At 36.3% G+C, this 23,645-nt stretch overlaps 1 protein-coding gene across 1 annotated transcript in view; it reads left to right on the top strand.

Annotated features, from left to right (window-relative positions):
- ADSS2 (adenylosuccinate synthase 2) overlaps positions 1-23,645 on the top strand; it is a 39,861-nt gene that overhangs the window by 12,277 nt on the left and 3,939 nt on the right. Inside the window, exons 2-11 of the mRNA XM_059996988.1 lie at positions 1,042-1,144; positions 1,938-2,006; positions 4,399-4,449; positions 13,419-13,485; positions 13,728-13,835; positions 14,855-14,936; positions 18,068-18,194; positions 19,470-19,624; positions 20,763-20,887; positions 22,162-22,259. Of these exons, the coding sequence (XP_059852971.1) occupies positions 1,042-1,144; positions 1,938-2,006; positions 4,399-4,449; positions 13,419-13,485; positions 13,728-13,835; positions 14,855-14,936; positions 18,068-18,194; positions 19,470-19,624; positions 20,763-20,887; positions 22,162-22,259 (985 nt within the window). The remainder of the gene's footprint in view (positions 1-1,041; positions 1,145-1,937; positions 2,007-4,398; positions 4,450-13,418; positions 13,486-13,727; positions 13,836-14,854; positions 14,937-18,067; positions 18,195-19,469; positions 19,625-20,762; positions 20,888-22,161; positions 22,260-23,645) is intronic.

Genomic DNA, 23,645 nt, shown 5'->3' with positions numbered 1-23,645 from the left:
GTTTATGCTATGATTCTCAGCTTTAGAGGTTCCTTGACCCAGTGTATTACTTTAGCCAGAGATGAGCAGATTCAAGGAATCGGTCACTAACCAAACTCATGAGATTGATTTTAAAATTTAAAAATTATTCTCCAGGATAACCAATATTTGAGGGATTTACTTGGGAGATATCCTCGTTGATAAGTCCATGTAAGAATAATAATTTTAGGTCACAGAGTTGCTTGACACACTCTTAGGACAATGAGAATTATATGAATATTTATGTCAAGTTAGGGTAACTGGATAGATTTTTCTACTTTAAGGATTTTTTAAGATAAATATCATGGAAAATTAATTAGATTGCTACATGTTCCACATAGTGCCGGAAACAGAATAACAAACTAATTGTTCCCTGTACTTTGTTCGCTTTTTTCTCTCTTTTAAAAAGGGATATGGGACTTCCCTGTTGGCACAGTGGTTAAGAATCTGCCTGCCAATTCAGGGGACACAGGTTCGAGCTCTGGTCTGGGAAGATCCCACATTCCGCGGAGCAACTAAGCCTGTGCACCACAACTACTGAGCCTGCGCTCCAGAGCCCACGAGCCACAATTACTGAGCCCATGTGCCACAACTACTGAAGCCGCGCGCCTAAAGCCCATGCTCCGTGACAAGAGAAGCCACCGCAATGAGAAGCTTGCACATCCCAACAAGAGTAGCCCCCGCTCGCCTTAACTAGAGAAAGCCCGCATGCAGCAATGAAGAGAAGACCCAACCCAGCTAAAAAATAATAATAATAAAATAAAATAAAAAGTGATACGTCTTCCTATCTTCCAGAAACCTGAACTCTCCAATTTCCAGATCCTGTTAGGAATAACCATTCAAGTAGGGAAAGGAGAGAGGATAGACAAACTATTGTAAAGCCTGTAAAGAATAAGTATTCACAGCAAATACTTGGGTTGCTTTATTGACATTTTAGCAGGAGATCATTAATTCACTTTGGAAGGAGATATATTCCTTGTCATATTTATTGTCAGGTTCATTTTTCCCAATCTTGTATTTCAGGGAGGAAATAATGCTGGCCATACAGTTGTTGTAGATTCTGTGGAGTATGATTTTCATCTTTTACCTAGTGGAATAATTAATCCTAATGTTACGGCATTCATTGGTAAGTATATAAACTGAATTTAGGGACTTTTTTCCCCCAATTGATAATAGTGTTTATTTTTCATAATCTAACCTTATTTAATCTCTAATCAAATGATTCATTTATTGCTTATTAATCTTGACAGTGGTACCTTCTGGAATATACCTAACTTTGGCTGTTTTACAACTCTTTTAGATCATTTAGCACTAATAACTTTTTTGGAATGATTACTTTGCATTTATTTCTGATCATTGGCAATCTTAATTGTATAACAAAGTGTTAGATCATCAAATGAATTTTCCAAACACTGTGAAGCATAGGGAGAAATACAAGAGGTCTGTGTTTCATTGACTGGTTCTGAACGCTTATAAGATGCAATCTGATATTTTCTCTTCTAGTCTTTTATTTTTAAAAATGCTCATCACAACCCAATAAATTGATTTTATGGCCACTAATAGGTTTGAGTCCCCAATTTGAAAGACTGTGATCTGGTTCAGTTTGCCTACAACTGTATAACTAGTTTCTTTCAAAATAATAGTTTCACTTTGTTTCAAAGAAATTTCAAGTTATATTGAGTGTAGTTTTAGTGTTTTGTATTCTGTGTATTATGTTCTATTATGTATTTACATTATACTACCGTTTAAAACTTGGAACCATTTCTGTGGTAACTCCCTGATAAATTAGAATGTCCTCCTAATCAAAGTGCCTCACTCTTCTACTATTCTAGATAAAGGGTTATTGAAGATGTATGGCTATATTATAGATATAGATGTTTAAGTTTGGGATTTGCTTATTTGTGGTTTTTGTTTTTTAGGAAATGGTGTGGTAATTCATCTACCTGGGTTGTTTGAGGAAGCAGAAAAAAATGTTCAAAAAGGAAAAGGTATGAAAGAATGAGTCTGCTTTGTCTGGCAGCCAGTTTTTTTTGCTGTTGTTGTTGTTTTTTTTTTTTTTTTTTTTTAACATCTTTATTGGGGTATAATTGCTTTACAATGGTGTGTTAGTTTCTGCTTTATAACAAAGTGAATCAGTCATACATAAACATATGTTCCCATATGTCTTCCCTGTTGCGTCTCCCTCCCTCCCACCCTCCCCATCCCACCCCTCCAGGCTGTCACAAAGCACCGAGCCAATATCCCTGTGCCATGCGGCTGCTTCCCACTAGCTATCTACCTTACTGCGTTTGTTTGTTGTTGTTTTTTTAATGAAGTATTATTGGGCTCTCATTCCAGAAAAACTTAACATTTTTGTCTTCTACTTTAACATTGCAGATTATTGTAGGACAAAATTTTTAATGTCAATTATTAAATTTTATTCATTATCATCAGTGTTCTAAACAAAAGACAAACATAACAAGGTCATTGTGTAAGTCCTGATTTTTTACACATTGGTCATCTGCAAACTCTAGGTAGCTAGAATTACTATATGCTGGTGGCAAAACTCTAGGAAATTCACGAGTTCATTTTGTCATTTGTGCTCGTTAGCATCCACTTCTACACAAGCCAAAAATTAGCTTAAGGCAGTCAGAGAGCCACTGTAGCCCATTTTGTGCACTTTTAGTCTCATTTCCTAGAGGATCTGGAACTCCCTTTGTTACTATAACCTAGGGACAAAAGAGGTTTTTTAGGTCCCTGCCTCCAAAGGAGGGAAATGCTTCTTCTATGCAATGTATCCACTTCCATCTTTAAAAAAAAGACTTGATTTCCTGCCTTTTCTAATCTCTTCTGGATTTTTGGAAGTCTGTTTACATTCAGTTAGGCTACGTTGCTAGGGTTTGAGGGGAATGTGGCAATGCAAATGATACACAATTGAGGAAAAGCATTAGTGTAGTTCTCCCTTAGCTCATATTTAAAGAATTAAATTCTATTACATCGTTAAAGTTTATTTTTCACGTTTAAAAGTAGCAGTCCATCCTCAAGTGTTCCTAACAACTAAATCTGACTTCGCAGAATCCTGTCTTGCTATTATCTCTGTTGTCTTCCCTGCACTTTTACCTGTGTGTTGTGTCTGCCTTTTTAATTGGTCACCTTGAGGTTCCCTTGCTGCTCTCTGCTGTCCTTCATCCCCTTTACAATTTTGCCCTACTCTTTTTCCTTCTGGCCTATGTAACCCAGCTGAATCTACTTTATTGAGTTTCTTTGTAATATTTTGTTATAATATTCCCTAAGCAAACTTTAGAATACGTGTTACATGTCAAAAACAGCTATAGAGCGGGAGGCTTAATAACTTCTTTAATCTGTAAGGAATATTTGTAAAACAAATCTTTGGATATTATCAAAATTAACAACTAATTTTTAATATTCAAATGCTAATTTTGAAAATAGGGCTCAGTGGCTTATCCTTAGAATGCATATAGCCTACTAAGTTACTCTCTTTAAAGAAGAATATTTAGATTCATTTATTTATTCATTCAACAATCATTTTTCTTGAACATTTATTGGATGACAGACCCCATACTATGAAAATTCATGGCTCCTACTCTCAGGCATTCACACTTAAATGAGGAGACACATGTATCTTCTTATAATTCAGTGTGATAAGCGCAGTAATTGACAGTACTTTGGAGGAATTAGAACATTTTATTATTTTGTTTAATCACACTTTTTTTTTTTTTTTTTTTTTTGGTACGCGGGCCTCTCACTGTTGTGGCCTCTCCCGTTGCGGAGCACAGGCTCCGGATGCGCAGGCTCAGCGTCCATGGCTCAAGGGCGTAGCCGCTCCGCGGCATGTGGGATCTTCCCAGACCGGGGCACGAACCCGTGTCCCCTGCATCGGCAGGCAGACTCTCAACCACTGCACCACCAGGGAAGCCCTAATCACACTTTTTATAATTGTCTTTTGGGAAAGGGTGCCATACCCCAAATTAACTCCCTTTTCTCAAAATTCTCCCCTTGCTTTGAACTTCACCCACACTCCCTCACATCCCACCCCCCCACCTCTCCACACCCTCCCCAACCCCCCCCACCCCCACCCCAACAAAATGATACTTCCTACCATTTCTGTTTTGGATTCCTGAAAGTATTTTATGTGGCTATGGCTGGCTTGAATTTGGAGCTTTTTAGAGCAAAACATTTAGAAGGAATTTGTGAATGACTTTGTATAATGAATGACAGGTGAGAAAATTCTTATTAAACATATTTCCTATGCAGAAGAAAAGATGCTAAAATGACTACTTAGGTGAAAAAGACTTTTAAACAGTGTATTTCTAAGGAAATTAAGTCTAAAAATTATACAAAATGTACAATTAAATGTATCTTTTTTTCCCTTCCCTCTAGGTCTGGAAGGCTGGGAAAAAAGGCTTATCATATCTGACCGAGCTCATATTGGTAAGGGGGACGTAATACATTTATTTATAACTGTCTTTTTATCAGAAACATCACATGAAAGCATTTAGTAGCCAATTTGTCTTTAATTTTACTGAACACTAAGTAGGATGAATTGTAATAATTGGGTTCAGATACATGGAATCTTATTCATTTTTTTCTTTTGTTTTTAATAAGGGCTAGGTTAAAATTTACCTATTTCTGAAGAATTAGCTAATCAGATGAATAATTTAAGCAGTATTTCATGAGACATCGCTACTTCTATTAAAAAATAAGCCACATTAAAATACAAAGAGCTTTTATTTGCACATATTAATACTCATGTAAAAGTAGGTCTCCCATCGGGTAAGTCTTTAGAGTGATTCATTGTACCTAAAATGTAATAATACTGCTTTTTAAATGATGCAGATTTTATTCAGACTAGCCTTCTCCTCCATTGGTTACAACAAACTAGATTCTGAAATTAATTTCAACCACCACCAGTGTATTTGAAGTTTGTTTCCCTGTTATTATCCTATCTCTGAAGTGATAGCATTTTTAATTACCAGTGACATGATTAAGAGGCAATAGCCAGGAAAGAGAAAGAACTATAAACCATGTAAGAACTTCTGGGATTGATTAGAACTCTTAAATTGTCTTTAAATATGTATGTCTCCTGAGGCAGTAGCTGCTCTAGTTTTAGCATTGACCTCCATTTAAGAGGCAACCCCATCAAAATTTTCTTAAGTACCTCCAAATAACAATCACAGATTTGAATACTATGCATAGGAAATCAATAAAATAACTTATTTGAAGTAAACTGTACTGGATTGACATACAGCTTTTATGTGAAAACTCCCTTTTCATTTCATAGTTTGCCATAGGCTTCTTAATCTATAAAATCTGAAAAGAACAATTTGTGATTACCACTGCAAAACACTTTTATATTAGTTCATATTATCGTATATGTTGTCCATGAGTAGATTGGTATTCCCATACTGAAGACTTTGCTAGTTGTTAGTGTGACTAGATAACATGTAAAGAATACATACTTACGTATTTTCCATAAAACAAAGTAGGCTGTGAGTCATTTGTATTTCACCTGTTTAAACTATGAAAATATTAACTATCAATTATACTAGTGTTTAAACTGAACCTTTTCTTTGAAGAGCTCATAGTTTTTTATTTTTTAGCAAAACTGCAATTTATGTTTCCAGAGTAATAGCGTAGATGCATAACTAGACAAAAAAAGAAAGTAGGAAGCTTTGCAGTCCCAAATAATAACATGTAATTTGGATGAGGACAAAAAGGTTTCATTTTGCTTTTATGAGGAAGGAGGTTATAAATCTGTCATGTTTGTTGGCCATTTTAAGCTTCTGATTAAAAAAGAGAATCATACTCAGCCTGTCACCTATATAGTTTAAAATATTTTTTGGTTATTACCTTAGTACTTTTAAACTTTTACATATCATCACTATAGGGCTGTAATATAGGAAACAATATTGTATTATTTTTCTTACTGACAGTCTCTTAGGTATATAATGAAAATTATATTTTTGTGCATTACTTTTGTAGTGTTTTTTTGGCCTCTCCCGTTGCGGAGCACAGGCTCCGGATGCGCAGGCCCAGTGGCCATGGCTCACAGGCCCAGCCGCTCCGCGGCATGTGGGATCTTCCTGGACCGGGGCACGAACCCGTGTTCCCTGCATCCGCAGGTGTGGACTCTCAACAACTGCGCCACCAGGGAAGCCCTCTTTTGTAGTGTTTTTTATCTGCTTACACTCACTAATCATTAACCTTATATATATTTTATTTTGTTAACATGAGTCATCTTTAACTTTCTAGTTTTTATGTATGGCCTTTTGGTATTCATTGCCTCTGTCTTGTGAATAAATGATGAAAGCTGCTACTTATCTTCAGAACTTTGTAATGGTCCTCTGTCATCTGCTATGTGAAATTCAATATCAGAATACCACAATTTAGGATTGCAAAATAGGATAATACCTAGTATGTACTCTTTGAGTAGCTTATAACATTAATGCACATAATCAGGTAAGTAGTTCGGCCATGTGTAGATGTAAATATATGCTGATGGATATCAATCTGTTGAAAAGAACATGGTGTTAAGAGAGATACCTGTGTTCCTGCCTGGATTCTCCACCTTTTTTCATTATAAATGCTTTGGGTCTGTCACTTGACAGTTTGCATTCTTGAACGTAGCACAGTGGTTAAGCAAGTTACTTAATTCCTTTAGAGTACAAAAACCAAAGAAAATACTAATACAAAGGGGTCAAAGGACCAGAATAATAGGAAAGTAATGTGGTTTAAATTATAACAAATGTGAATTTTTAAATTTTAAAATGTATTATATTTATTTAATAATGGTTTTTCCTTTTCCATAAATTGATATTCTTAAAGGAAAGTATTTCTTAGAGGAGAAGTAGTTAGAGGAGAACTGAGCCCAGAGAGGATAGCTCTGACTAAAATTTAGATATTAGTAGTAATATGTATAATAATATATGTATTCTTTAAAACATGTGTTATTAAAATGTCTATAAGAAACATGTATTTTTAGTACAGTCAATTCTGAAATGGTGAAAAGAAGTAAATAATGTTATCAAAAAATCAAATCAAACTAACTAGAAAATTGCTGAGAATCATTGCTATGTAACCACTTCACATTTTTGCTTCAGGGACTCTCTTACCATAGGACTGAAAGGACAGTTCTCTAAGTGCCATGGTAATTATGGCATTAGAACTCTCATTTCAGTACTGAGCACAAAACCTAGTCTGGTACATAGATGCTTAAAAATATTAATTCTTTCCAAGGATTTTAAAAATTTCTCATAAAATCCTGAGATTGTCAGTACAAAGTATGATGGGTGATACGGAGTATAGTATAATACAATTACAGGTTTTAGAATTTTAGGGATCTGGATCCAAATGTTGTGTTTGTGTCCTCTGGCAAGTTATTTGTCTTCCAGGCATTAGTCCCCCCATCGGTAACAATGTCTCACACAAGGCTGTGCCCATGTGGGAAAGGGTTTTAGCTGTTTTATTCATAAATATGCCCAGCACCTAACTTAGGTGCCCTACCCCACTTGGCCAAGATGTACTACTTTTTCATCTGGAGGCATACTGTCCTGTAGTTTTTTAGTTTTTTAGTGCCTTCATTTTTCTGAAAGAGTACATGTAGGATTGGTATTATTTCCTTTTAAATGTTGGCTAGAATCTCTGAGGGGATGTTTTTAGTTATAAATTCCACTTCTTTAACAGATACGGAGAGATTCAGGTTTTTCTGTTTCTTTTTGTGTCAGTTTTGGTAATTTATGTTTTTTCAAGGACTGTATTCATTTCATACAACTTGTCAAATTATTGGCATAAGGTTTTTAATGTTTGTATATTATCCTTTTAATTTCTGTAGAGTTTGCAGTGATGTCCTTTCTTTTATTCCTGGTATTGGTAATTTGTATCTTCTCTCATTTTCTCTTGATCAGTCTAACTAGAGCTTTCTCCATTTTATTGATTTTGAGTTTTTTCCCCAAAGAATAAGCATTTGATTATGTTTATTTTCTATTTCATTGGTTTCAGCTCTTTATTAGTCCATTCTTTCTACTTTCTTTGGGTTTAATTTGCTCTCTTTTTTTCTTTTTTTAGCCTCTTTAGAAGCTTATTAGATTATTTATTTTAGACTTTTTTTAATATAAGCATTTAAAGTTATACATGTCTCTCTAACACTATTTTAATTGCATTTCCAAACACTGACATTTTGTATGTTTATTTCCATTCAGTTGAAAATACTTTGTAATTTTTTTGTGATTTCCATTTAATCCATGAGTTAAATATGATGTTTATGTTTCTAAATATTGGAAGATTTTCCTGATTTCTCTCTATTATTTATTTCTAATTTAATTTTGTTGTAGACAGGATATACTCTGTACAATCTTAGCCTTTTAAAATTTGTTGAGATTTGTTTTATGACCCATTATGTGGCCTGTTTTGATTAAGGTTCTACATGCATTTAGAATATGTGCTCTGTTCTTGTTGAGTAGTGTTCTTTAAATGTCAGTTAAATCAAATTGGAAGATAGCATCGTTCAGATCTTCTGTATCCTAAGTGATTTTCTATTTACTTGCTCTGTCAGCTACTGAGAGAGAGGCATGTTAAAAACCTCCAACAATAATTGTGGATTTGTCTATTAATTTCTTTTCAACTCTGTAAGTTTTTGCTTTGTGTGCTTTGAAGCTGTTAGGTGCATGTATATTTAAAATTATGTTTTTGATGAATTAGCTCTTTCGTCATTATGAAATGTCCTCTTTATTTATGGTGATATTTCTTATTCTGAAGTCTACTTTGATATTAATATAGCCACTAGAGCTTTCTTAACATTAGTGTATCTTTTTCCATCCTCTAATAATCTTTAATCTATTTATATCTTTATATTTATGGCTCATTTATTGTCGACAAGATGTATTTGGGCCTTGCTACTTATTCATTGTGACAATGTGCCTTTTTTTTTTTTTTTTTTTTTTTTTCGGTACGCGGGCCTCTCACTGTTGTGGCCTCTCCCGTTGCGGAGCACAGGCTCCGGACGCACAGGCTCAGCGGCCATGGCTCACGGGCCCAGCCGCTCCGCGGCATGTGGGATCCTCCCGGACCGGGGCGCAAACCCACGTCCACTGCATCGGCAGGCGGGCTCTCAACCACTGCGCCACCAGGGAAGCCCGAATGTGCCTTTTAATTGGAATGTTTTGACTATTTACTTCTAGTACAGCTAATTAGCAGTATGGTTGAATTTATATCTGCCCATTGTTTTCTATTTGTTTTTTTTCTTCTTTCCTGATTTCTTTGGGATTTGATATTTTAAATATTATCTCCACTATTAGCTTATGAGCTATACCTCTTGTTTTATGAATTTTGGAAGTTGCTCTAGGGTTTATAGTCTGCATCTTTAAATTTCTCATGATCTACCTTAAAATAATGTAACATTTAACCTAAGGTCCTTACAACAAAATGCTTGCATTTCCTTGTAAAGTCCTTTGTGTTATTATTGTCATACATTTCATGTCTACACTGTTATAAACTCCACAATACATTGCTAATATTTTTGTTTTAAACAATCAATTTTCCTTTAAAGAAAGTTAAAAGTGACTAAGTTGTTGGCCAATTCTTTACATTAGCATACTTAAGCAAGTATGCAAAGAACTATGTTGCATCATAATTGTGCCCCTTCCCATTGAATCTCATAACAAAATTTTAATATAAGAGATGTTTATTGAGGAAAAGAGACCTGAGAAATGACTGAGAGTTTAAAATTTTTTTAAGCATTTGAAATCCAAGGTTTGCTGGGTGTCTGTCCTTTGATTCAACAGCTATTGGAAGTCTACTCTATGTCAGGTGTGGTGTTGGGCACTGAGGATTCAGCAGTAGAAAAGATAAAAGTCCCTTAATGGAGCTATAATAGGGAGCACAGGTATGTAATGTACCATGGTATATAGTGATACGTTCTGAGGAGAAAAAGTAAATCAGAGAAAGGAGACCGATAGTGTCAGGCATTTGGAGGAGGTGGGTGGGGAACTATAATTTTAGATAAAGTGGCCAGGGAGGTTTCACTGAGAAGATGACATTTGAGTAAAAACCTGAAGGAGATGCAAGATGAATAAGGTCTAGAGATATGCTGTACAATCTTGAGGTTATAGATTACAATACTGTATTGTGACTTAAAGTGGTCATATTAAAAGAAAAAAAAAAATTAAAAAAAAAAAAGACCTGAGAAGGTGTGAGAAGCAAGCAGAGTGGATATTACATGTCCTGAGGCTCACACTGGACACTTTAATACAGTATAAAAATAGTGTTAATAAAACTTAACTCTGATAATTAAAAAATAATAAGATGGTGTTAATAAAACTTAATTACTGAAGGTACACAATTATCTTTAATTAAAAAAATTAGACTGAATCCCCAAGGTGGCATTTTGTGTTTTCAGTATCTAGGCTGTAGAGAATGGAAGAGATATTCGAGCAACTTTAGACAAAGACTGTTCTTTCAAAAACAGTAGTTGTGGTGGTATTAAGGCTCCACGCCATGATGAAGCTTCATGAAAGTGATGATTCTGATTGTACTCTTAGCTTCCTGGAACCTAGAAAAACCTAAGAAAACATTAGCTCTACGGCAAGGTGCTTGGCTCACCTGCTTTCCAACAACTATTTGTGATTTGCCAGTTGCCTCTGTAACTTCTTTGAACATAAAAAATAAAACATGCTGAAATGCAAATACTTTTTTATTCAAAAGAAGTGGCGTACTCCAAGGTCTCAATCTTGTCCTAACTGATTTGCAAAGTCTGAGTTTAGTGAAACAGCTCTTAAGAACTATTCTGGCCTCTCAAACGTAGATGAGAAAGGCTAGGCTGGGCACCAAAATAGGAACATCGTGATGAACTAATCGTTATTGTATATAATAGCGATCTATTGGCCAAGGTTTAGAATCCATGTCATAGAAAAAGTAAACATTTTAACATACCACGTAATATAGAAGGTGCGGCACAAATGGTATACACATATTTTACTCCTTTAATCAGCATGTACCTTATTATACAGAGCCTTCTAGTACCTGAAAAGGGTACTCTGTTAACCAAGGAGGTGAAAGACCTGTACACTGAAAACTATAAGACAGTGATGAAAGATATTGAAGAAGAAACCAATAAATGGAAAGATATTCCATGCTTATGGATTGGAAGAATTAATGTTGTTAAAATGTTCGTACCACCCAAAGCACTGTACAGATTCAGTGCATTTGGAATTCAGTGTGTTCAGTTACATTGGAATTCAGTGCAATTCCAATGGCATTTTCCACAGAAATAGAACAAACAATTGTGAAGTTTTTGTGGAACCACAGAAGACCCAAAATAGCCAAAGCAATCTTGAGAAAGAATAAAGCTGTAGGCATTATGCTTCCTGATTTCAAATTATATTACAAAGCTATAGTCATTTAAAAAACAGTATGGCTTTGGCATAAAAACACACACACAGATCAATGGAATGGAATAAGGGGCTCCAAAATAAACCCACACATATGTATTCAATTAATTACAACAAAGGAGCCAAGAATATACAATGGGGAAGGGACAGTCTTTTCAATAAATGGTGTTGGGAGAATTAGAGTGCTACATGCAAAAGAATGAAACTGGACCAATATCTTAGGCTATACACGAAAACTAACTCAAAATGATATTAAAGACTTGAACCTGGGCTTCCCTGGTGGCGCAGTGGTTGAGAGTCTGCCTGCCGATGCAGGGGACACGGGTTAGTGCCCCGGTCCGGGAGGATCCCGCATGCCGCGGAGCGGCTGGGCCCGTGAGCCATGGCCGCTGGGCCTGCGCGTCCGGAGCCTGTGCTCCGCAACGGGAGAGGCCGCAACGGTGAGAGGCCCGCGTACCGCAAAAAAAAAAAAAAAAGGCTTGAACCTAAGACCTGAAACCATAAAACTCCTAGAAGAAAACATAGATGGTAAACTCCATAACACTGGTCTTCGTAATGATTTTTTTTATTTAACACTGAAAGCAAAGGCAACAAAAGCAAAAATAATCAAATGGGATTACATCAAACTAAAAAACTTTTGTACAGCAAGGGAAACCATCAACAATATGAAAAGGCAAGCTACAGAATGGCGAAATAGTTGCAAATCATATATCTGATAAGGGGTTAATATCTAAAATATTATAAAGAACTCATACAACACAAGAGAAAAAAAAACAATTGAAAAAAGGACAGGAACTGAACATACATTTTTCCACGGAAGACATTAAAGATCACCAACAGGTACATGAAGAGGTGCTCAACATCACTAATCGTTAGGAAAGTACAAATCAAAATCACAATGAGGTAATCACACCTGTCAGAATGTCATCAAAAAGACAAGAGATATGGGCTTCCCTGGTGGCGCAGTGGTTGAGAGTCCACCTGCCGATGCAGGGAACACGGGTTCGTGCTCCGGTCCGGGAAGATCCCACATGCCGCGGAGCTGCTGGGCCCGTGAGCCATGGACGCTGAGCCTGCACATCCAAAGCCTGTGCTCCGCAACGGGAGAGGCCACAACAGTGAGAGGCCCGCGTACCGCAAAAAAAAAAAAAAAAAAAAGACGAGATAACAAGTGTTGGTGAGGATGTGGAGAAAAGGAAACCCTTGTGCACTGTTGGTGGGAATGTAAATTCGTGTAGTCTCGGGGAAAACAGTACAGAGAGGGAAGGGGAGAAGAAGAGGGAGAGAGAAGAGAGAGAAGGCATAGAGGCATATTCAGACAGGAAAAGCATATGCCTTGGAGCCAAGGACTTAAAAGAATGCCTATATGATGGTATGGGAGGGCAGAAAGGGGGCAGAGCATAGTGTAAGATGAAAGGGCAGACTATTCAAGGAGCACATGTAAAATAGTTTTGTCTTTTCCTTTTAAGCATTAGAAAGATACTGAGTTTTAAAGACAACAGTGGTGATATATCTGTGGGTTGGAAAGATGACTGTGGCTGCATTAAAAGGTAGGAATTAGAGGTGTCCAAGAGTGGAAATAGGTACACTCATTAGGAGGCTACAGCTTTAGTGAGAGGTGATGGAAGCTTGGGACCAGTGAGGAAGAGGGAGATAATTAACATAATCCCTAGATTTCTGGAGTCCAGAACTTCAAGAGGATATCTTAGTAAACTGAGCTTTATAGAATTGTAGGGTAGGGTACTCCAGAATCACTCTCTTAAGGACTCATTTCTAAAAATAGAATAGATTGCAATATATGGGAATGAATGATCAGGCATACTTTCATATTAATATACCAGTTAGCATTATAATCTTCACTCCCACCATTATTGTTGCTTTTTAAAATGTATCCATTCAATTTGTCATAAAGAAATTAGGCTTAAGGAATTTATAACTTCAGTAATTTAAAATGCAGTATATGTTGCTTTCCTGTATTTTGTCTCAACAACAACTGATTTTGTTTTTCCCCCTCAGTATTTGATTTTCATCAAGCGGCTGATGGTATCCAGGAACAACAAAGACAAGAACAAGCAGGAAAAAAGTATGTTTTTGTGTGTGTGTGTGTGTATGTGCAGTTTAAGCATATCTAGTCTTTTTTGTTTAAATTCTAGGCCAGAAGTTTAAGAAAAATAACTATTAGGATATCCTTTTTAGATTTCAGAGAAAATAAGACTGTGAAAATAAACTTGAAATAGCATAAAAATTTCATTCTTTGTGTTGATCTGACCATAAGAACTGCATCTTTCTTTTCTAACTCAGAGCTTGTTTTGATTTATTTTAAAGTTTGGGTACCACAAAAAAGGGCATTGGCCCAGTTTATTCTTCCAAAGCTGCTCGGAGTGGACTCAGGATGTGTGATCTTGTTTCTGACTTTGATGGCTTCTCTGAGAGGTAACTACCTTGTATTTCAAAATGGAAAGAGCAAATGGATTTTTAGGATTTTTAAAACCCAATATGCAAATTGATAAAAATCAGTATTCTAGTTGAGTAGTGGTAGTTGGCTTTTTTGTTTCATTTGAAATATTAAAGTTTTTTTATTACATTTGAATTGGTCCTTAATTTGAAATTAACTTCACGAAAACAACATGATGTTGATATCATATCAGTACCACAAAAAGACAAAGCCAAAATTATATTTAAGGATTGGAGTTTGGAATGTTTTAATGAGAAATAGAGATGCTTCCAGGGGGATGTGGCAGTGCTGTGGTGGGGTCACCACAGCCTAGGGTCCTCGGATTTTCAGGTCCAAAGACTCTGTTGTGTCCTCCCACCGGGAAATAATTAGGCTCTCAGGTACTGGTGAACTATTGCGTATCAAGCTCACCTTGAAAAATAGAAATGCCCCATTGACACTTAATCTCTGTAGAAAAAATCTCCGTGGGAAACCTGATAATCATCCGAAAACTGTATGGTGACTCAGTGATGAGGCGTTAGTTGGTCACATCTAATAACAGATGGCATCAGAGGTCACTCGCTGTATCCATTTTCAGTCAGCAGTTTGTCTGTCTGCACTGTTGGGACACCTCCACTAAGAATATTGGAGACAAATTGCTAATGCCTGCCTCTGTCTCTCTTAAAAGCATCATTTTAGACCGTCCCCTTTTGTCTTTCAGGCAGTACAATATAGTTAATTCGATTTAAGTCTTGTGGTTACAGATTTCAGTCATTCCCTCCTCCTCCCACCCCTCACCTTAATTATATTGTTGATATCCCTATCAGTAAAAAATATTTTGAGTGTATTATTTATTCATATGACTGATCTTCTTTATTAGATTCTATTTCTCAGAGTGTAACTTCAGTTTGGGGATTGTTACTAAGACCACTTATCTCCAGAAACCATTTGAATCAAATGAAATTATTCAGAATATTTTTAAACAGAGCTGAGGTCTTGATTTATCTGTAATTTTCAGGTTCAAAGTTTTGGCTAACCAGTACAAATCTATATACCCCACGCTGGAAATAGACATTGAAGGTGAATTACAAAAACTCAAGGTAATGCTTTCTGACATTTATAATGTCCTTTTTAAAACTCGTTTGCCAAATTGGCATCTAGATCTTTCATTCATTCAGTCTTTGTATTAGGAACTGAAAATATAAGGTTGAAGAACATGTGGTTAATAAGTGCCACACAGATATGTATAAAGTATTATAGGTAAGAAATGGTGAAGTGAATTTGTAATTTTAAGTCTAAAAGCATATAGCCTAAAAGGATGTGGCATGTTTGAGTAACTTTACATGATGTAGCTTAAACAAAATATTGAGTGGGGAGCAGGGAGCAAGAATAAAGTACCTGAAAATAAAATTAGACAAGTAGGGAGCAAATCATACGTCTTATGCTGGCCTTATATGCAGTGATAGGGAGTTTAGCTATTGAATAATTTTTGAGCAGAAAAAAAGACTAGCTTTGTATCATATAAAAATCACTCATAGGAATTTGGGGGATAGATCAACAAAGGGACAAGTAAGAGATGATAACTTTTAAAACTAACCAGCCCATTTAGGACTGTTACCCCATAGGGTCAATTTCTTTAGCACTGTACTCTTAAGAGACAAGTAAGGTAACTGGCCAAAGATTAGGCCCACAGTTGGTGCCTGAGTTAGCCAGTAGTCAAGTTGCCTATCCTCTCCACCCTTCCATTCTTCCAAAATCTTTGGTGAGTTTCAAGCTGCTTCTCATGTGTCTGATTGTCGCTCTTAAATAAGTATGACATCAATTCCAGAACTGAATAGGAATTTACATACCTGATATGTCATTTTAGAATTGTTGCAGGCCTTAGGTCTAGCCACTCACTGAATTTCTAAAAAAAAAATGACCTCCAAGGAACATTATAAATGTTAAGTATTTGGATTTCAGTGTATGGATTGTTGCTTGGAATAGACTGCCATTTTGTTTTCATTCTGTCATGCAACAAATATTTTAAATTTATTACTAGCAACTTGGAAATATTTACGTGCTAAAGTATGGGTATATCTTTTCAATTATATTTTATACATGTTCTGAATGAAAGTAAAGTAGGTGAATAATAATGACCAGAATTAGGTAAAAAGATTCTTAATAGGTGATAAAAAATATTTCCCCCTTATCCTTGGTTTCACTTTTCATGGTTTCAGTTTCCCATGGTCAACTGCAAAACAACTCATAAGTTTTAAATTTGAGAATATCTGAGTAGTGTGATGAAATCTCTTGCTGTTCTGCTCCATCCTGCCCAAGATGTCAGTCATCCCTTTGTCCAGTGCATCCCACCCATTAGTCACTTAGCAGCCATTTCACTTATCAGATTGACTGTCATAGTATCACAGTGCTTATATTCAAGTGACCCTTATTTTACTTACTAACGGCCCCAAAGCACAAGAGTTGTGATGCTGGCAATTTGGATACACCAAAGAGAAGCCATACAGTTTTTCCTTTAAGTGAAAAGGTGAAAGTTCTCAACTTAATCAGGAAAGAGAAAAAATCATATGCTGAGTTGGTAAGGTCTACAGTAAGAATGAATCTTCTTCTATCCATGAAATTGTGAAGAAGGAAGAAGAAATTTGTGCTAGTTTTGCTGTTGAACCTCAAACTGCAAAAGTATAACAATGCATGATAAGTGCCTAGGATGAAAAAGACATTAAATTTGTACAGTAAGATATTTTGAGGGAGAGAGAGGCCATATTTGTATAACTTTTATTACAGTATATTGTCATACTTGTTCTATTTTATTATTGAGTATTGTTGTTAATCTCTTACTGTGCCTAATTTATAAATTAAACATTATCGTAGGTATGTATGTATAGGAAAAAACACAGTGTATGCAGTTTGGTACTGTCTGTGGTTTCAGGCATCCCCTGGGAGTCTTGGAACCTATCCCCCTAGGATAAGGGGGGGACTACTATATGTTGAACCAAGACTTTAAGGAACAAGGGTTGTGATGAATGGTACGGTCATTTCAGGCATTAAAAAAAAGGACTAAAACAGGAAGAAGCATGAGATTGGGGACTAGAGCCAAGGGGGGAATTATATTTTCATCAATAGGTATACCATACTCAGGTGAGTTCGTGAGTGGATCCTGGAATTTCCATACTAGTCTGGCTAAATATTTAAACATGGTTGAAACTAGATTTTATTGTAGTTATACTATAAGCTTTGGGGAAACTCTTGTTTATATTATATTTTTAATTGAATTCCTAAAATTAAGCAGTATTATTAATACTTTAAACGTGTTTTGAGAAAGTTTTTCATGTTTGTGTGTATGTTAGTATTTGATATTATCTACTAGTAATACTGCTAAGGTATTTTACTGTAATGGAATACAATGGGAAAAGAATAAAAGAATATTAGTAGTCAATTACTGATACATGCTTGGCAGTGTCACTTGTGGCCTTCACCACATTTTGAGAAAAACCTTGATGCAGCTTATGGTTATATGGGCTATAACTTCTGCTTTTCTAATACCTACAAAATATAAAAGCATAATGTAATATATTCAGTTCTTGTTTATTTTCCTGAAAACTGGTTTATGAAGTATGAGTACTTGGCTATTTGGAAGATTGTCATCATTATTTGCAGTGAGGTTAAAATAGAACCTTTGGGGCTTCCCTGGTGGCACAGTGGTTGAGAGTCCGCCTGCCGATGCAGGGGACACGGGTTCGTGCCCTGGTCCGGGAAGATCCCACGTGCCACAGAGTGGCTGGGCCCGTGAGCCATGGCCGCTGGACCTGCGCGTCCGGAACCTGTGCTCCGCAGTGGGAGAGGCCCGCGTACCGCAAAAAAAAAAAAAAAAAAATAGAACCTTTGAATTTCATTGTATCTCTACTTTTCTTGAAATAGTATCTCTTTTCTGGTTCTGGAGAATCAGCGTGGCCTTATATGCAGTGATAGGGAGTTTAGCTATTGAATAATTTTTGAGCAGAAAAAAGACTAGCTTTGTATCATATAAAAATCACTCATAGGAATTTGGGGGATAGATCAACAAAGGGACAAAGCCAATCCAAATGTTGCATTAGGGTAAGCACCGTCACCAATCCCTTTCTACTTTGCATTGGTCAATTTTCACTGTCAAAGTCAGGTAATTTTTACTCATATTGGTTTCATTGTAAATTTATTAGCATACGTTGAACTTGGTTTTTGTCTTTGTATATAGAGTTATATGGAAAGGATTAAACCAATGGTGAGAGATGGAGTTTATTTCCTATATGAGGCTCTACATGGACCACCAAAGAAAATCTTGGTAGAAGGTGCGAATGCAGCACTACTAGATATTGATTTTGGTAAGTGAGATATGACTTATGGGGAGCTTAACTGAGTCCTAAATTGCTTAAGATATAAATAATTAACGTTAGCATTAAAGGATTTTAAAATAAGGCTTTTTGCTTGTATATTCAGGAATGATGAAAGTTTGTCATCTTATGCTAACCCTTTTTTTAAAAAAGGAATATTTTGTGTTAAGTTCTGCAGTTCATTAGAAAAATGAAATCACTATTTGGGTCAGTGGGTTTGGGTTTTTATAAACTGTGATTTTTTTTTGTTGTTTGGTTTATGGTTCAATTCCAGACCTCATTTCCTTGGAACTGTAAAATGATTAGATGAATCCTTTGAAAGGACCTTTAATTCAGCCTTTTTTAAAAAATCAAAAGCTAATATACCTTGTTATTAAACATGCACATTCTAAGATCTATGGAAGTCTGTTTAATTGACTCCCTGGACGTGAGATTCTGAGTGGATTTAGAGCATTTCCTCCATCTTCAAAAAGTTAATGCTATCGTCTTCAAACTGCTGCTTTCTTGGCCTAATTTGTTGGCCTTTTCATCTAAACATGATCTTTCAGGATAAATCTGATTGTTCTCAGCTCTTACTGGCATTTCATTGGCTTTTGACTCCAAGTAAGCCAATTAAAGTGTATTTCTGTGTAGTAGATATGTATTTTTGATACCATAATATGCCTATCCAATCTGGAAAGAAAGCAGTGTCTAATTAGCATAGTGAATAGTTTAAGTATGAAGAGGATCTTGGGGCCAGGGTTTGGGGAGGGGGGGAAGTACACCACTCTTTGCTTACTCTTGTCATTTCTGGGATTATTCCCTGAAGACAGATAAAAAGGTCAGAAAATGCTGAATACCACAAAATTCTTAGTGTACTGTTGTCACTCCAGGTTGCTGGTGCACCTTAATATTTGTATCAGGGGAGTAAAATAAATTTGCTTTAAACTAACAGGAGAGTGTTAAAATATATATAAGTCTGCATAGTAGAATAACACCAGAGTTTTGGCATTAAATTATTTAGCAGTCTATTAGGTGAGTGCCTACCAGACAGAGCTGAGTAATTGCATGTACTCAAGGAGCCTCTCTAGTATAAGCACTACAGCTGTAGCTTAACCACCTATGTTTTTATCTCTCTACAGACAAAAGGAATCAGGAATAAAACATCGAGGCTTTGAAAGGGCGGTTACAGTTATATTCTCAAATACCTAGAATATACTCAAATGCAGAATTTTTAAAATAATGTCTATCATTTGTGTATATTTTACCATTTGTTTCTATTTTTAGGAACTTACCCTTTTGTAACCTCTTCGAACTGTACAGTTGGAGGTGTTTGTACTGGCTTGGGTATGCCCCCTCAGAATGTTGGAGAAGTGTATGGAGTTGTGAAAGCTTATACAACTAGAGTTGGTATTGGTGCCTTTCCTACAGAGCAAGACAATGTGAGCCTATTTCTCAGTAAATCTAATTTAGAAGTTTTAAAATAAAAAAATCATGCTTTTTTTTCCCTTAATGAATTATTGGCTTCTGTGCATTTCACTTAATTTGCAAGAGTAATCAGAGCAACATTAAAGAAAATTATATACACCTTTATTGTTAGTGGCAGCAGATTGACAACAAAAGGGGAGGGATTAGTGGGTGCTTAAAGGTAATTGTAATTGCAAGGCTAAGTGACAGGTGGGCTTATGAAGGGGATTAAGATGGTAGAGGAGAAAGAAGCTAAAAATAACAACTATCTTTCACCAAGAGCTTATTAGGAGTCAAGATTGAGGAGAATGATCTGCAGACATTGTCTAATCATAGCCGACACTTACTTGGTGGTGACTTCGGGCCAGGCACTGTTTAATTGCTGTAAACTTAGAAGCTCTTTGGATCCTCACAGCAACTCTGGGAGCTGGGTGCTATTACCATCCCCATTCTACACATGGGGAAACTGAGGCATGGAGAGCTGAAGTAACTTGCCCAAGGCCACACAGATAGACAAGGCTGGAATTCAAACCTGACAGAGCAACCTATTAATTGTAATTATGTCAGAATACGTGAGGTAATGAAATGATGGCTTTAATCAGAAAGGTGTAAATTAAGGAACAGATAGATCATAGATGGGAAAATTAGGTTGTAGGGAGTGGCTGTAGCTTAGAACTTTGAGCATTGTTTTCAACCTCAGTTCTCTTTAAAAGGACATTGTGATAGCAACTACTAGGTGAGAGTTTGCCTTATGGTTTTCAGGAAAGTCATCAAACTAAAGTCCTTAGAACAAATTGACCAAACTTATCTATTTTAATAAATACTTACTAACAACTTAGTTTTTAATATGTAGCATTTAATGTAACATAACATAAAAAATGTTCTTGGTTTTAAAATAGTGGTAAAAAGTGAAGCCAAAAGTGGATCTATCTCAAATAATGCCTCCCTCACATAAAATCTATCATCTCTATGGAATTGTATCTTCAACTTACTTATTTTCTGAAAGATGCTTATCTCTAAGAAACTTTGACTTGTTATATGATCTTAAGTATAATTCTACTAGATTTAGAGCATTGCTATTCTAGTCCTAAGGTTTTATTTTCTGTTCCTTAGGAAATTGGAGAATTATTACAAACAAGGGGTAGAGAGTTTGGTGTAACTACTGGAAGGAAAAGACGGTGTGGCTGGTTGGACCTTGTTTTGCTCAAATATGCTCATATGATTAATGGATTTACTGCGTGAGTATTCTTAGAAACATTTATTTCATAAATGACAATTCATGATCGCAGGTTAAATTTTGTGGAGTGCACACTAGAGGTAGTGCACTAATAGAAAAATTTCACTCTTTAGACTCCAAATGAAATTGCAGTTCAGGGTAGAAGTGGACCAAGATATAGGGGAAGGGTACATAAGGAGAGGGACCCCAGGTTTTTTTCCTGGATATCCAAGGTTGGGAGAAAAGAATCGTGATACCCTTACATGCGTATAAGTATAGAGGGAAGTAAGACAGGCAGGTAGAAAGGTAGGTAGATAGATGGAGTAACATAGAGGGGAGGCAGTATAACAGTGGTTTAGTGGATGAGCTTGAGAGACGTCTGACTTCTGGATTCAAATCTCAGATCCATGCGTTATGCTGTGTGACTTCGGGCAAGTTGATCTTTCTGTGCCTTTTTCATCATCTTTAAAATCTAGATAATAGTACTATCTACTTCAAAAGGGTATTTTGAAAACTAGATGAGAGCATATAGCATGCTGCATGGCACACTAAAAATGTTCCGTAAAAGTTGTTATTAACACGTACACATAAGTAAGTGTAAAAATGTATTCGTTTGTATTAATTACACTTAATTTCTAGCAAATAACAGAATAAAGGATAAAAAAGTAATCTGTGGGCAAGAATCTCAAACCTAGTGTTTTATCTAATTTCTATAGATTTTCCTGTAAAACTCTGTTTTTCAGTCAGTTTGTTGGGAGATTTTGATGTATCATGAAGAGGTCCTTGATGTGGTTTCCTCACTCTCCTTTGACAATTTCTGACCAGAAGGGTGGAATTGATGGTAAGGAGAGTGAAGAAATGAGGATTGATAGCATATGTGTAAAGGTACATGTATCTTGTCATCCATGTGGAAGAGTCAGTTTTGCTGTGTCCCACAGCCGTAAGATGCATCCTTTACTCCAGGCAGCCCTCTGTGGATATGTGTTGGTTGATCCTGAGAAACTAAGCAAGAGGATGTGGATCTATCAAAGAGTGAAAATCTACTATAATTATTAGAAAAGTAACCCACTAGTAGATCAGTTAAGTCATTGTTTTCATTATGAGGAAAAATTACATCAGTATATTGCCCTGTAGTGTTTTATGTGTGGCATGCTTTAAAATATAATCCTAACCAGTTTTCAGAATTGCTTTGGAACTGTTAACTTTGTATGAATTTTCCTTTACTCCCTTATCAAGTTGGTTGTTAGGGCCTTTAAGAATTTGCTATTTTAACGTCACCTTTTCTTCCAAAATTAGGTTGGCACTTACCAAATTGGATATTTTGGACATGTTTACGGAAATCAAAGTTGGAGTTGCATACAAGTTAGATGGTGAAATTATACCTCATTTCCCAGGTACTCTTCTTTTTAGGCTGTGTATAAAGAGTATTATTAGGTGTATGTATTAGAGCAGTTCATAAAGCTCTTCTGTATAATTTATGATATATAGCTACAGACTTGATATGCGCTTTGTGAATAGTGCAAGTACATTCACTTACTAGCATTTGTCTCATAGCTGCTATGCATTTGGGTGCTGGGTCGCAGCAAGCATGTGCTCAAACTTAAAATAGGAAAGAAGAAACATGGTACCCCTGAGCCCAGTTATGCTGCTCCGGAATCTTATCGTCCCTATTTTGAAACTAACCTCTCTGTAGGCATTCCTCCCTTCCTTGAGAAATGTGAGACAGGAGAAAAGAGCCCTGCTTGTCAGGGTAAGCAGGCTCTTAATACATTAACCCACTATGTCCTTCAAGCCACAGGAATGATTTTTTTCTAACTTCTATTCTGTGTCTAAAGTGGACGGATGTAGGGAGATTTCCTACTTGAGGCAATGTGTTTTTTCAGGCGTATCTTTAGTTGTATGATTTCTTTATTTACTCAGGAAGTTCCATAAATGTTTCCAGCTTCCAGAAATAGAAACTGTTAAATTGTTTAGTCATCCTATAAGACTAGAAATACGTCAAATGAAGGAATATTGACTAGCTTAATGGAACTTGGTAAGCTGGTAGGTTTTGTGACCAGTCCTTGGGAATTGAGGAGAGCTGCAAGTTCTTAGAAACATGTTTAAAGTCATTATTTGTTAGCTAACATCTGGACCATCTCCAGTTTGGTTTCTCTTGACTATTCTTTTCCTTGATTGTGGATCACTGTTTCTGTGTCTAATGACTTTGGGTTGAATATTGGAAATTGTGGGTAATATGTTGTAGACACTTGGATTCTGTTGTCTTACTCTGAAGAGTATTGGTTCTTGTTTCAGGGGACAGCTAAATTACTGGCTGATCATCCTGAACCTTGTATAGTTTGGTTTTATGCTTTGTTAGTATAGTTATGTGGAAAGCCCAAGGTGTTTCCCAAATCTCTAAACTAGTGTGGTACAGTCTCCAAATTGTCTCCTCTGTGGATCTTGGCAGAGCTTGGTTTTAGGCTTTGTTGGGGTGTTGAGGGGGGAGTCTGTAGTAGATTTCCATCTAAAGTATGGTTTTTACTTTTAATGAACAGCCTTTCTGTTGTCTCAGCTGGATGCCAGGAGAGTTAACAAGGTATAAAGAGATCTCTCCAATCTGGCAGTGCTGGAGCTCCAGTGTACCCTGTTCCTTCCCTTTTACCAGCACTGCTTGACCTCTAGAATCTTTGTCCCACTCAACTGTGTGACAACTGCTATCTGGTAAGCCTCCCATGGTCCCATTCTTTGCATGTATGGTTGAACTTTAGCCACAGGACTTTCACACAGACTTCTGGGGG

Source organism: Delphinus delphis, chromosome 1 (genome assembly GCF_949987515.2).
Source record: "Delphinus delphis chromosome 1, mDelDel1.2, whole genome shotgun sequence".
Lineage (NCBI taxonomy): Eukaryota > Metazoa > Chordata > Mammalia > Artiodactyla > Delphinidae > Delphinus > Delphinus delphis.
This window is presented reverse-complemented; position numbering and strand designations above follow the sequence as displayed.